General features: G+C 48.4%; 1 protein-coding gene across 1 annotated transcript in view; it reads right to left on the bottom strand.

Annotated features, from left to right (window-relative positions):
* Positions 1-14,340, bottom strand: part of AATF (apoptosis antagonizing transcription factor) — a 242,475-nt gene that overhangs the window by 129,315 nt on the left and 98,820 nt on the right. The window contains exon 2 of the mRNA XM_057399508.1: positions 4,900-4,993. Coding sequence (XP_057255491.1) covers positions 4,900-4,993 — 94 coding nt within the window. The remainder of the gene's footprint in view (positions 1-4,899; positions 4,994-14,340) is intronic.

The raw sequence follows: 14,340 nt of genomic DNA, 5'->3' as shown, positions 1-14,340 counted from the left end.
CCCATGGGCTGCTGTGTGCTGCCCAGTCACATCCCTGGCTCCTGTGCTTGAGCCACTGAGCATCACTGCCTGCCCTCACCCAGCACCTTGCCAGGAATCCCTGCAAGCCTTAACTGCACGGCTCCTTCCCAAAGGAAAACATCACAAATACAGCTGAACATTTCTGCTAAGTTGCCTGAATCCAAATCTTTAAATACATTAAAAACCAGAAACAACAGAGATAATTTTTACCATCTAATGCTTTGGTTGAAGGCAAAATCTCTCCACAAAAGGACACACAGCCAGAGAGCCTGGTCCAGATGAGCTCTCAGTCTGTCCATACAGCAGGAGCAGGTATCCAGAGGAAAATTAGGAGAACAGCTGTGTCTAAGCTGTGAGGGCCTGACCCAGCAGCCAACCAGCCTTGAAAGCCAACTGAAACACAGGCAGTAAACAGCAAGAGACAACGCCAGCTCTAGCATCCTTCTATGTCCAGACAGGGAGGATGGTGCCGCTCAAAGACAAACATCTGGAACAGCAGTTTTGGTCGGGACAATGCTCCTAGCGATCGATAATGCCAGGAGTGCAGGATGGCCAGAAGGAGCCTGGACAGCCCCTTGCTGCCTTCAGGTACCTGCATTTCCATGAAGTGAGGAGAGAAAAGGCCAGGCAAAGCCAAATTTGTCTGTTGCTCTTGAGAAAAGGAGACATCTCTCTCAATACAGTTGGTGCTTTGACGATAAGACCTTTGACAGAAACATGAATGCCATGAATACTTTGATCTCTAGTCTCAGAAGCTTCAACAGCAATTATGAGTCAAGAGGGGTGAATATGGGCAGCAGCTAAAGCAATGCCCCGGAGGGTACTGATGCAGTAATTAGAGACAAAACTCAGAGCATCTCTGCCTGCACCATGCACAAGAACCTAGGAGGAGGTGGGCCGGGGGGAGGCTCCATGTAAAAAAACAACTCTTATTCTTCTGAGAGACATAAAATCAACATGACTTTATACATTTCAAAGCCAAGATCTTCAAAGCCAGGTAAAATGCTAATTCTGCTAATGTAGGTTTTTATGTACATGCTCTGAAAAGGTAAAGCAAATTAATCACCAGCTTTACCCCCTAATATATATCTGTGTTACAAATATATTACAGCATGTCAGATCTGAGGAGATATATCTGAACAGCGGTGGTTAAAAGAGCATTTCCCTTTTCATGCTCTAATACAGTTATTTTGATCTTTCAGTCTTCATATTTTTTGTTCTCATCAAAGGAATGATGGTGCCAGAGATTAGGATGTTATTTATTTCCCTCTCACTGTCCTACCCATGTTAATCACTTCTAGTGTCAACAGCAGCAGCGGTGCCGGCAGTGCCCGCGCGAGGCTGGTCTTGCCTCTACCCTCCTCCTGCCTCCAGCATCCCTTGGGGTCACCTCCAAAACCATCCCGACCTTCATGGAAATGCTATGCAAATGGAGGGCAGGGAGGGGATGGAGATGCCTGTGGAGCAGAGGGATGGTGTCGGGAAGGCACAGCCCTACCCCTGGCTCAGCCTTCTGCATCCCAGAGGTGGTTGTGGAAAGCATCAGGAGAACAAAACGCGGAGGGCATGGCAGCAGGGTGTTAGGCACTGCCAGACATCCCTGCTCCAAATTATGCACAGCCTGAAGGGACATGGGAAAGAGAGGACACAAAGAGGGAAGGAGGCACAGGGACAGGGGACCTGGGTGTTTCTGTGTGTCAGGACACAGTCCCACATTCCAAGGTTGATTTCAGACACCTCCCAGTGAATTTAAATCTGTATTTCCATGGCACATCTCTGTTCAGCCTGACCTCACCCCTCTAACAGGAGCACATCCCAGGTTTAGGCACATAGGGAAATGCCTCCACACCACATCACAGGCTTGGTTTCAGGAACATGCATTGTCTCCAGGCACTGCAGCAACTTTTTCCCCCAGGTTCTCCATGCAGAGACCTAGGAATTAAACTCCTGGCTCCAAGAGACCCAGGGCTCCAGGCTGGAGCCCAGCATGACTCCCTACCCGAAACCAGACACTGTGAGGGGCAGACAAAGGTGGGAAAGGGATGCGGGATGCAGCCGAGAGCTCAGCTCCACACTTTGATCCCACTGGGGAAGCTGCTCAGCCGAAACACCTACAGCCCTGGAGATTAATGATCCTGGTTCCTCTACATTCAATTACACCTCGGTCAGGACAGGCAGGGCCCAGAAGAGTTTCGGCTGTCTTGGGAAGTGCTGAAATTTGCTCTGGGAAAACAACCCAGAGAGCCTGATAGCATACATGTGCTCATGACACAGCCGCATCACTCCTACCCTGTAGTTAGCATTGGTTCCACTGTGCCAGCGTCCCCATGTACCACCACAGCCAGTGGTTTGGGCACGCAGTGACTCCAGTTTGAGCTGTGTCAGTTCACCCCTGGCTCTTAAGGCGGCCTTGTCCCAAAGGGTTTTTCTCTCAGAGAGCAGATCCATGTGGAGTTTGCCCCTGGAGCCAGGGCTGCAGGATGGTAACTGCTGTCAACACATTGCTTTAAAGCGCCATGAGAGATCCCAGAGTTTAAAGCCCAAGCCAAATAGCTGTTGGCCACATCTGCAGCTAGCTGAGATGAACAGAGGAATTTGTTACGAGAGGAAGATGGGGATAAGCAGGTACCTCCAGAATTATTTGCAGAGATTAAGTGAGCAGGGGCACTTCGGGCATAACTAATCCTTGCGAGCCACGGAGCAGGAGCAGACTGCAGGAGCTAATGTCTTTGAGATAGGTTAAACCAGTGACATTGCCCACCATCAGCATTGTGTTCCTTGCCTTGAAATTGCTGACACTTACAGGTTTGATGGTAACTAGACTGCATAGGGGCACCTTTGCTTTCACATCAGATCTGCTGACATGAACAAGAGTCGATTCAGATGGGCATCCAAACATTAAAGTCCTTCCCTATTTCCATAAAGTGATTGGCAGGATGCCTACTGCTAGCGGCTGGTAGCGCTGCTGATAAATGGCATCTTGATAAAAACTTTTTGCTGTTTTAAGAGAGAGGGGGTAAAAAAAGCATATTCTTATTGTAATTCCCTCAGCTGCTGACAGATGAGATGGCTCATCTCGAAAAATAAGATCCCTGGTATCTTTGCTGTCTGCAGATAGAGAAGACAGGATCCAGAGGCTGGGATGGGAGCATGGTGTGCCCTGCTCTTCCGCTCCCCTCCTGTGTACTCCCTGCAGTGGCGCATCTCCCCCTTTCCTTGGCACTGAAAATGTACACGTGGGTACTCAGCAGAAAGTACCTAAAGTATGGCAAAGGTTGTCCCTAGGAAAAGAAAAAGGGGTTTTCCTTTCCTGGTCTTCAACTCCTGAAGCTTTCCAAGGAGTCTTGCAGGTAAGATCAGCTGGAGGAGCTGAAATCCAGGGTCATTTCTAAGACACAGAGACCCGACCCATGGAACCAGCTCCTTCCGTAACTTAAATGTTAACAAATGCATAATTCTTAGGGAGGAAAAAAGGAACTTCACAGGTCACTTGCTGCTGATTCCCAGCTAATCCATCAGTAGATCAATGCAAGTAAAAGAGAGGGGGGGAAAAAAGCTCATTTTAAGCCCTAATAATAGTATTATTCAGTTTTTGTAGTTTTTATAAGCACTTAATTCTAGGTATTTTTCTTAACTAAAGGTTTAAAAATGGCTTTTAAAATTAATCTGAATGTTATAATGGGAACTTTTTACCCCCTGAGATCAACTGTCTCTTTCTCTCCTACCTTTGCATTTCAAGTCATGCAAAACCCCATGAGCTGGGAGGCCCTGCTAGGCTCTCTGGCACTGCAGGCACTCTATGCACATTGTGGACCCAGATCTCACCTAAAAACAGTTGCAGAGCAGGTAACACCTATTGCCATTTATTACTATTTATTACACCCTCTGGTGTATGAGGAATGAAGCTGCACAGGACGATGCCAGGGTGGGGAAAGCTCCTCCTGCTCCACTGCTGGGGACCAGCCAAGCAATGCCACATCAGCCCTCACCCACCACAGCCATACCTCCCATCCTTCGCAGGACACCCACAATGACACAACGAAGAGCAAGAGCTCCATAAAGACTGAAGAGGGAACAGTTGAGATTTCTGGAGGATATCCCATTCTCCTGGAATTTGCTTTAAAATTCCTTAAATAGCTTTGAAAATCTCAACAACAATAAACAGAGACTGGCAGAGCTCACTCTGCCTCATGATATCACCCACTTCATTTTCTTATATAAAAGTCATCTAATCATTCATGATGCACCAAAGGATAACACAAAGGGTCCACAAACATTCCCTGCCCGTCCAACAGCCACAGACAAGGACAACACAGTAAAGCCTCAAAGAATCAGTTTGTTGCTGCTCAGAACAACCTGGGTGCCTACAGACAGTAACCAACCAGCAGCAGAGCTCCCTTCAACCACGCTGTGATTTATGGAGCTGCTGCCCTCCCCTTCTCCTTCCTGCCTCAGTGCTGCTTCCAGATGTGCTGCCAGCTGTGCGACACCAGCACTGAGATCAAACTGAGACATCTGACTGCCAAGCAAGCAGCTCTGCACTCTTCCCAGCAGTGGTGCCAGAGCCCAACCTTGGCCTGCACCCAACAAAGCAGTGCCTGGTACCTGGCACTGCCCACACTGGCGGAGCAGCACCAGCTTGTAACCACAGCTCAGAGACACACGTCATCAGGAAGACACCATGATACAGGCACTGAGTGCCTCCAGAACCAAGGCACGGCAAATCAGACCAACCAGAGTCTCCAGGCTGCTCAAGGAGAGCATTAACATGCTCTCCATCCATTTCTGCTTGCTCCTGGAGACTGCTCAGGGCTCCTGAGGTTGGCTGGCCATAAGTAACACCATCATAAACGCAATTAAGAGCGGTGACATCCCTACCTTGATTCCTGTCATGGTCCGCTGGAAGTTGCTTTGAGAGCTGGGGCTTCAAACCCGCTTCACCATCGGGTGATCTGACATCGTGGAGAATATACTGTGGAAACAAGAAACCCCACAAGTGTGAAATGTGACTGTCGATAGAGTAATCCCCAGCAATCAGACCAAATTAATTGTGTGAACATCATTGATCAAACCTCCTTAATACATTGGGTTTGTAGAAAGCTGGAATGTAATTTCATTACCAATCTGCTTCATCCTAATGAAATCTCTAATAATACTCTACTTTTGATTTCGGGTAAGAAGAGCGTGATAGAAATTTTCTGTTGCCTCTCCTGTAAGGTTTGATTTTAGTGGTTTGCTGCAATAGGAGGGATACTCGTTATATTTGGCAATCTGACATTTTATTAGCAGGGGGTTGAATATAACAACGCAGATAAAACCCCAGGAATTAGCAATGAGACAAACCCTCCACAAACAGAACTGATGTCGAAATTAAGGGGGTTAATTTTAAAGAAATGGATTTATTTCAGGAGGGGTGAGTTAGGCTTTATTTTTGTGAAGTTCTAGCTGATTTTCTGACCTAAAGTGATTTAAATAAGCCAAGTTTGCAGCTCCTTTTGTCCGTAGTTCTCACAGAACAATGCTGGAGGAGTTCAACTGCACGCGAGAGGCACCAACATGCCCACATCTGTAATGGGTAGAGTAGGGTGAGAAGACCCCAGCCCTACCCACGTCGGCGGCAAGGCCATAACCAAGATTTCCCCCTTTGAGTCAGGTTTCAAAGGAGACCATTCAGCCTTTCAGAGTCCCTTGTGTGGGTGCAAAGAGAAGGGTTAGAGGTTAATCCAATCGGGAGTGACGGAGCATCAGGTAGGTAACTAAATGGTGGTGGTTGGGATTTGCATGAGTGGGGTGCTCCATGCGCCCAGACCCAGCCTGTGCTATCTGGGACTCCCATCCCAGGATGAAGAGGTACAGATGGGTCTCAGCACTGCCCCAGCATTCCCAATCTCCCCCTGCTCTGTTTCCAGCAGAAAAGCTCCTGGATTACAACAGAGAAAATACAAGTATTACAAAGGAGGACCAGAAGGAATCAAACAGATAGACCTAAGGCTTCAAGCCGCAATCCACCCGCCCAGGGATGCTGTGGTCACACATCCTGTGAGACTGGAGCCTCTGCAAAATACATTCACTGAGAGCAGGGGACAAGCTTGGAAAACTCAACTATTTTGTTGCTTTTTCTACTACTGAGTACTGAAAATGAGCAGCGCTTGTCTGCAGCACGCATGAGAGGGCAAACCCTGCTCTCAGAGCACCTGGAAACTACTGATGGCTTGCCTGGCAACGTGTCTGGTGAACAGAAATTGCCTCTCCCTGGCCAGAGTCCACATGCGGTGGGATCTGCATTTAAACACAGAGGATGTGCAGGATGCAGGCTGGCGGTTTGCAGAGTTTTGGGGCCCCTGCATGATGGGACGGGACGTGATGAGCAGACAAGGGAGCACAGAGCACGCGTGCTCGCTGCGGGAAGGTGATGCTCTTTGACTACTGAACTGGTGCCTATCTCTGGTATTTCCATTTTCAGCAATCTGATGTGATTTGGTGATTTATTCATGACTGGTGTAGTGAAAAATTGGAAAAGGCTAGCAGGATAGCCATGGCCTGGAGATCCAGCGTCTGATTGAGCCTACAACTGAATTACTGTCAGAGGCATCATGCAAGATTTACTCCAGCGAATGTGAAGTTGAATCTTTATATTAATAAGTGAACATGAACTATCAGAGAGACTGGCATATGTCTGCTGCCAGGCTGGTCTGGAAAGGAGCTGTCAGATCAATAGGCAACTTGAGCAGACAAAGAGAAGCTCCAGTGCCCTCTTCACACGTTAGAGGTGTCTGCAGGCATTCACCAGAGCCACACAGGGGGAGACTTTACTCACGCACAGGACAGCTAAAAAGGCTACTGCAGGCAAAGCTGTATTGTCTTTAACATGGGCTAAACTGAAAGCATACAGGGGAGGTTTGGCTTTCGTTCCATTACTGAAGCACATGTGAAAATCAAGCCCCTCATTCAGGTTACACCCCTAAAGCATGCATGCAAACACTGCACATCAAACCCCAGTGCAACCAGAAACACCATTTCAAAGTAACACTCCCTGAGCAGCATATCTCAGGGAGATACCTTTAACACAGCCAAACCCAGGCAGCCCAAACCTACAGCAAAGGGTAGTTTTTTTGCCCTGTTTCCAAAAGGCAAAGGGAAAACGTCCTGTTCAGTGCTGATGCCACCCGTGTGAGCTGCCCTCCCCTACAGCCTCGGGGCTGGTCACCTTCTAAGCTGCCCCACGCTGATTTTCACATCAAGTATAAGAAACCACTTTCCATTTGGCTTCCAACCTGCTGTAAAAGCGAGGTGAGGAAATGTCCCTCTGCACAAGGCTCCTCTCTGAACTGGAACTTTTGGGGGAAACAAAACAAAGCAGCAATTACTCCAAAGAGAGTAAAAGAACAGGGCGGTGGGGAAGGCAGCAGCAGAGGAGGAAGGGAAGGCTGCGGTACGGCAGCATCTCGCAGCTCCTCATAATTACTGTTTCAGTTCCACATCCAGCTTCCCACCTAATTACTGCCCTGTGGTTGGTGTGCACAGGCTCCAGAGCAGCAGGGTCTCTATTTCCCTCACACTGATCGCTCCTCAGCTCCTCATTACCAACCACTCACTTTGGACCCATTAGACAGCCCTGGCCCTGCAGACCCCACAGGGGCACCCCCAGACCTGCTTGCCTGAAGCAGGCAGAGGGTCTAATCCCTTACTAGAGAGAGGGCAATGAGACTGGACCCCACAAACATGCACAACGGGCACTTCAAGGGCTCTCAGAAAAGGGGTTTCTCCCTCCCTGCTCACTCTGGATTGCTGCTATGAAAGGATCTTCTGGATCTCACCTGCTCTAGGGGAAGGTGTCCCTGGTCCTGGCAGGGGCTTGGAACTCAATGAGCTCTAAGTTCCCTTCCAACCCAAACCATTCCATGATGGATCTCCTCAGGTTACATCAGGAAAGAACCACCACACTTAAATCTGGTCCATGATTCATACATTATGGGAACGCTTCAGACCGGAAAGCTGAGAGCTGACTTTTGGTGTTTGAACCCTTAATTTCTTAGTAACCAGGTTTAACCCATCTGAGGTTTTGCACCAGGTCTCCTCTGAACCAGGCTGGGCTCGAAGCTGTGTCGGCAAACTCAGTCGTGCGAGCATCTCCTGCCATCTCTGAGCAAAAGCCTCCAGTGAAGGCAAGCCAAGGCTGACCGTGGGCTCCCATTCTGCTTTGGGGATTATAACCCTTCTCCTGCTTTCTCTGCACTTTGCTAATCATTAAACCACCGCTGTCCTTGGCGAGAAGCAGAAAATGGGCCTTCTTCTACCAGGAAAGCAGGAGAGCTGATTTCCTTGTAATTTATGGCTTAAGCAAAGTTGCAGAGCAGCGACCAAGTATGCAGGGAAGGTTGGGGTGAAAAATTAGTTACAAAGTGAATGCCCTGAAGACACTTGTACTGGACAACAATTACAGCACCTTAATTAACTGAAATTTAGTTCACCCGTCGACTGAGGCATGTCCAGTGCTACAGTTATGCCACTGCTGCTGTCTACTACTGGTTAATGAATATAAATCAGATGGTTTATAGTTAGTGAACATGTAATAGGCTTGCAATGAGTTGAATTCCAATGCAAAATGCCTGGGGATAGGAACATGCCATCCATAAAACATATATAAATAACAGATTTACATTTCTACAAGGGAAAAACCAAAGCTTCCTCCCATCTTGGTATTCTCCCAGCTTGACAGACCTCTGCCGAGACAAGGGGTTGGTAAGTAGGGATTTAACAGTCTGGTTACCCAAAGTGTGGCTAATCAGAGGCCAAAACTCTTCCATGTCCTCGGTGTTTCCTTCCCAACCACTGAGCCCTGTCCTATAGGTTCATCATGTGCCCATTCCATGCTGCTTGGGAGCAGAGCCTGAGGGGCAGGAGCACTGAAGGTGACTCCTGAAGGTGCAGAGCACAGGGTGCAGCTCCCAGAGCCTGAGCCAGAGGCAAGTGAGGCCTTGGCTGGGGTTTGGCTCAAAGCCCTTTTGCACTCAGGCATGGGCACAGGTTGCAAGCAAGTGAATATCCCCAAGTTTCTCACATGAAAAATAACCTTTACTTTATGTCTGGCTGCAGTGGTTCAGGCCTGGCCAAAGAGTCCTTGCAGCTGGGTAAGGCTTTGCCCAGCCTTTGCATCATCCAAGATGTTCAGTTCCAGGCCAGGGATGAGAGACCCAATTTTTGGGGTGCACTGCAAAGGAGCATCTCATCCCCCTGCCTACAAGATGATGTGCTCACATCACCAGACTCATGGGGAGGTGCTGGCCAGGGGTCTCAGGGAGGTAGGAACGGCCATTGAAAAGAGACCCAATGTCAACTCCCCTCTGCTCTCAGCTCTTTACTTTTCCCTGCTGCAGAAGCAGAAATCTGTGGACTTCATTTATTGCACAAATGAGGTACAAGAGAATTATTTTCTTAATGTGCGCCTTGATGAATGTTCTCAGCTCTCCACCCCGCCAGGAAGAGGGGCTTACAATGAAAATTATTTACAAAGCATGTGCTACCCTGCAGGGATATTTATTCAGGCAGGGGATGTTGCCACCGATTTTGTTGACAAAGGCAAATCAAATTACATTTTGGGGAACATTACAACAAGCATCTTGATTTGCTATGGACATCAGCTGCCTTCTGCCAGAGCCTGGGAAGCAGCTCTGGAACAGCACCCTCCAGCTACCTGCAAAGGTGGTCATTAGTATTAGTAGATGGATAAAATGCTCTGCAAGCTGTTCCTGCACTTCTAAATACCGATTTGAGGGTTTTATTCCTTTAAAATGCAGACAAATAAATCCAGCACCCAGATTACAGAAAGGTGATGACTGCAGGAGCAAGGTCCCAAGAGACCCTGCAAGACCCCCACTTGGGTGCTTGTACGCCTGGCCAGGCTCCTCCATAGAGCCCCAGCAGAGCAGCAAACTGCAGGACCAGAGCCTTGCCCCTGCAGAGCTCAAACCAACCCTGCTTGCACTGAAACTACACATGTAGGTGTATGCACACATGTGTACGTGTATACATTTACACATATAACACGTATAATAACAGGGGAAGGTGCACTAACATAAGGATCCCTAATCTGTGTTTAAGTGATTCAACCACAGACCCTTCCTTTCAGGAGGAAACAAGCAGCTTGGCCCTTCAGACATAACTCAGCTTCACAAGGGAAAATACTGACACTGAGGGCTCTTTCCTGCAGCAGAGGAACTCATGGCACAAACCTATAGTAGGAGCCCACACTGGGCAAAGTCACAGAGTGGAGGTGTAGCTTATGGGCAGTGTAATCAGTAAAGCGTGTGAGCAATGCACTATGAGAAGGATGGATTCTCACCTCTCACTACCTCTTATTTGAGCCAAGGTTGCCTATCTAGCATGAATCCTGTGCTGCAATAGAGGCTACTGGTCTGAAAATACAACATAACAAGGAAATTAGCTGTGATACAGAAAGACTGATTAGATAATCCATAGATCCTGTTGGGATATAAAACCAGTATCTTGTGCCATGCTGCAGTGTTGGTGTTTCTGGCTAGTGAAACCAAGCAGCCGATCACTACCCCAAGATCTACTGCAGCTCTCCACCCACAGCCGCTGGATCAGGAGGGATTTGGGAAGTGCACAAGAAGCCCTTCAGATTTGTGGGATGGAAGAAACGGTTCAGAGCCCCTCGCTAACAGGAAAAATCACAGCGCAACACCATTGATCCCCTCTGATTAAACCTGTGGGTCTTCAACTTGGTCTTCAATCAGGTCTTTGAGAAGTCCCAACAGATTACAACATCCCTGTGCTTAGCCATCATAATGACTTGCAAGTGATTAGTTTAACCAGCATTTCACCCAATTCAATTTCCATGGATGGCCTATACATACCAAGAAAGACGTTCACATTAATTTTTACATAATTAAATCAGGAATGACCCCGGTGCCAATGAAATAAAACCTCAATTCTTCCTGGGCTGCACAGAGCTCATCTCGGCTTTAACCCTCAGAACACGAGACTCACTTGGCGGGGAGGGACAGATCCAGCTCCAGATCCTCTCCTGCTCTCCCCAGCCTCTTCCAGCCCCTTTGCCCTCCCCAGGTTGAGTGACCCCGACACCCATCATCCATCCTGTCCCAGTTCCCCCATAACAAGCGGCACAGCAAGACAACAAGCTGTAGATACACAATGTCCCAGCTCACGGGGCCACGACTGGAGCTTCATGATTGCTGAGGACCATCCACCTCTGCTGCCTGTCTTATGGCCATAAGCCATACGTTTCCCAGTCCAAACGATGTCCCACAGAACGCAGTACTCAAAATCACAGCAACACCAAGGAGACAGTAAGCACAAGCTGTGATAGCCCATGAGCACTTGGAAAACCAAGCAGGCAACATGAGTGTGAAGGACAGGGTCTTTCCACAGGTCCCCTTGCTTGCAGGCCATCCCAGCAGCTCCACAGACCTCCTGGCCCTGCTCCTAGTGCTCGGTGCCCAGGGTCCTGACCTGCGTCTGGCTGCGCCACCAGCCTATGCCAGCTACTGAGGATAATTACAGTGTGTTTCATTAAACAAGCCCCCTTTGGAGGCGGCAGCACTTGCTCACTTCTACTGTAACCTTAATTGGTGGGCAAACACGATCTTTGTAGAGACAAAGCCTCATTCTTCTCTTTCTTGTAGCAGTTTAAATCAATACTAACCCGGGGCTGCTTGGAAATATTTAATGAAAACTGTTTTGACAGAAAATTGGATTCTTGATGAGGCAAAGTATTTGTTTCCAACCAGAAAGTTTCACTTTGTTGCAAAGCCAAAACTTCTTCAGTTTTTACTGGAAGGTCACACTGCCCTCCTGCATCCCTTGCTGCGGATGCTCCGGTTAAACGGAGGGTGTGCTGGCAACCATGGGATAAGGTGAATTCCAAGCTGGAGCCAGAAGCCCTGTGAAACCCACTGAAGTCTCTTTGCAAGGGACAACAGTCACAACCTTCATACTGTGACTTATCCCGCTGTGACAACCGCTATCCAGGCACTGAGGGTGCATCCCAGAAGGAGGAGTGGGAATTGGCGCAATGGCACGCAGCGCACACATACATCACAGCAAACACGGCGCCGGAGGGCTCTGCCTCTGCGTTCACCTTGAGGTGAAATTAGTGATGGCAAGGAAAAAACCTTACTCAGGTCTTGGCTAATGATTATCCCATTAAAGAATCAGCTGACATCATATCATTTGGTGGTTTTATAAACCTTGGTGACAACAAGACTGATGAGAGCTAAAGCCCTGACAGCTCGTCTGCCCAGAGAAGAGGAAGGCACAAGGATTTGCTATTTTACCGTACTGCAGAATGGTATTAAACCCCCCTAATTAATAACATACTCCTTGGCAAGGTGGGTAACCTTTGCCCACCTCCAGAAGCACATGGATACCCACAGCCAGCCCTCCCCACTCACTGGCAGATGTCCATCAAGCCTAAGAAATGCAACTAGAGCAACTCACAGCGAGCAGCCAGGCTCACACGCTCCCTGGACGTCAGCAGGACCATGGGGATGCAGCGGCCGTGGGTGCCCTATCCCTGATGCTGAGGTCCCCAGGGCAATCCCCAGGCCCCACCCCTGCCACTGAAGCCCCTTGCTGCAATGACCCCCCCCAGGAGCCCTACAGCTGATGCTGAGGAGCCATCTCATACCCTCGTTCTGCCTCTGCCAATGAGGCACAAGGTGAGGTCAACCCAAAAAGTCACTCACACGGCGCGAGTGTCTGGTGCAATTAGCCCAGTTAGTTAACTAAGAAGAAGGAAAATAAAGTGTGTTTGCTGCAGTTCCTCTCCTCACCCCATCTCTGCACTGTGTCCAACGACATTCACCTTGGTTGTGATACGACACAAGTTATTCTGGGGGAGCATGCGGCCTGCTTTGCTGTTCTGTATAAAGAAGGGGACATCACAACATGCGGATGAGCACTGGCCAACAATTAGCATCCACTATGGGTTTATGAACCTATACATATATAATATATACATACATATTTGTTATTATCATTTACAATAATAATCCCCTAAAAAATAGCCAAATAAAATAAAGCATTGGCCTAAGGCATGGCTGCATCCCTCCTATTGACTATTACGCATTTGAGAAGGGAAAGGGGAGGAAAAAAGAAAGCAGCTTGCTTTTCCCCCCCTTGCCTGAGTGTCAGGAGCAAGAAATGAGCAGCTGACCTGAGTTTGAATTTAGAGTGTTCATTAATAGGATATTATGCCATATGCTCAGCACACTGTCTTTTTTTTTTTAATGCAGCCGCCAATTTGAGAGAATTTCTAATTAGTAATGGTATAATGAGAGTATTCAGAGGCTAATGTGGTGGGTGGGGAAGTGAAATAGATCGCTTGGTGTGGACTGGAAATATTTCTGTTCCAATTCCTGGTGAAATAATGACCCGCCGTAAAAGGCTGCGATCTTTGACAAATGAAGGACGTGCGGGGAGGTTCCATTAACTGCAGAGGGAGCATTTATCAGAGAGGGAGGGGGAAGGTGAGACAATTTGGGCTGGTTCAGCTTAATGCAGGGAATATCTTGGAAGGAAAAACATTTAGGTGGGGTTGGGCTCAATGGGAGGAAGCACAAAGGAGGCCCCCGGTGGGGAAGTCCTGGAAGGAGGAGATGCTAAACTGGAGGGCAGGGAAGAGAGCAGCGATGCTGGGAATCCCAGCCTGGGGGGTATTAACCCTTCCCAGCAAGGCATCAGCAATGCCGTGGGTGCAAAGCACAGCAGGATATGGCAGTGGTGAATATTTAACTGGTGCAGGAATACAGAGACCCTGTGATGAGACACACACCTGAGCCCAGTGGCTGATGCTGAGCATCGCACGGGACCGGTACTGATGTGTGGAGCACTGGGGCGATGCCACAGTGGCTGCTCAAGATGCCCGAAATGCCTTTGAAAAGTGCTTTTGTGGTATGTTTGGGGGTCAGATCATTTAACATGTACTCTGCTATAGGAAATTAGGATTAATGAGGTGTGGCTGCAGGTTGTTGGTTTGTGGGGACTTGCTGGTATGAATTGTTCAATGTATTTTTAATACAATAAAGCTGGTGGAGAGCAGTGCTGGAAGCTGGCACATGCTTCACCCTCCCTGCAGGGAACGGACAGGAGATGGCCCTACACAAACCACACCACATACAGGCCCAGAAGAGTCCCTCTTAACATCCCAGAGAATCCTTTGATCTGAACTGATTATGAGTTTTGTCTCCCAACCCATCCAATGGAGTGGGGACCATGATTTTACAGACAAGAACTGGGATGGATTTTCAGTGGATTGCAAAAAGCCAGGATAATTCC

This window comes from Pezoporus wallicus, unplaced genomic scaffold (assembly GCF_028554395.1).
Source record: "Pezoporus wallicus isolate ANWC-B61680 ecotype Strahan unplaced genomic scaffold, APGP_CSIRO_Pwel_v1 contig_8143, whole genome shotgun sequence".
Classification (NCBI taxonomy): domain Eukaryota; kingdom Metazoa; phylum Chordata; class Aves; order Psittaciformes; family Psittacidae; genus Pezoporus; species Pezoporus wallicus.
This window is presented reverse-complemented; position numbering and strand designations above follow the sequence as displayed.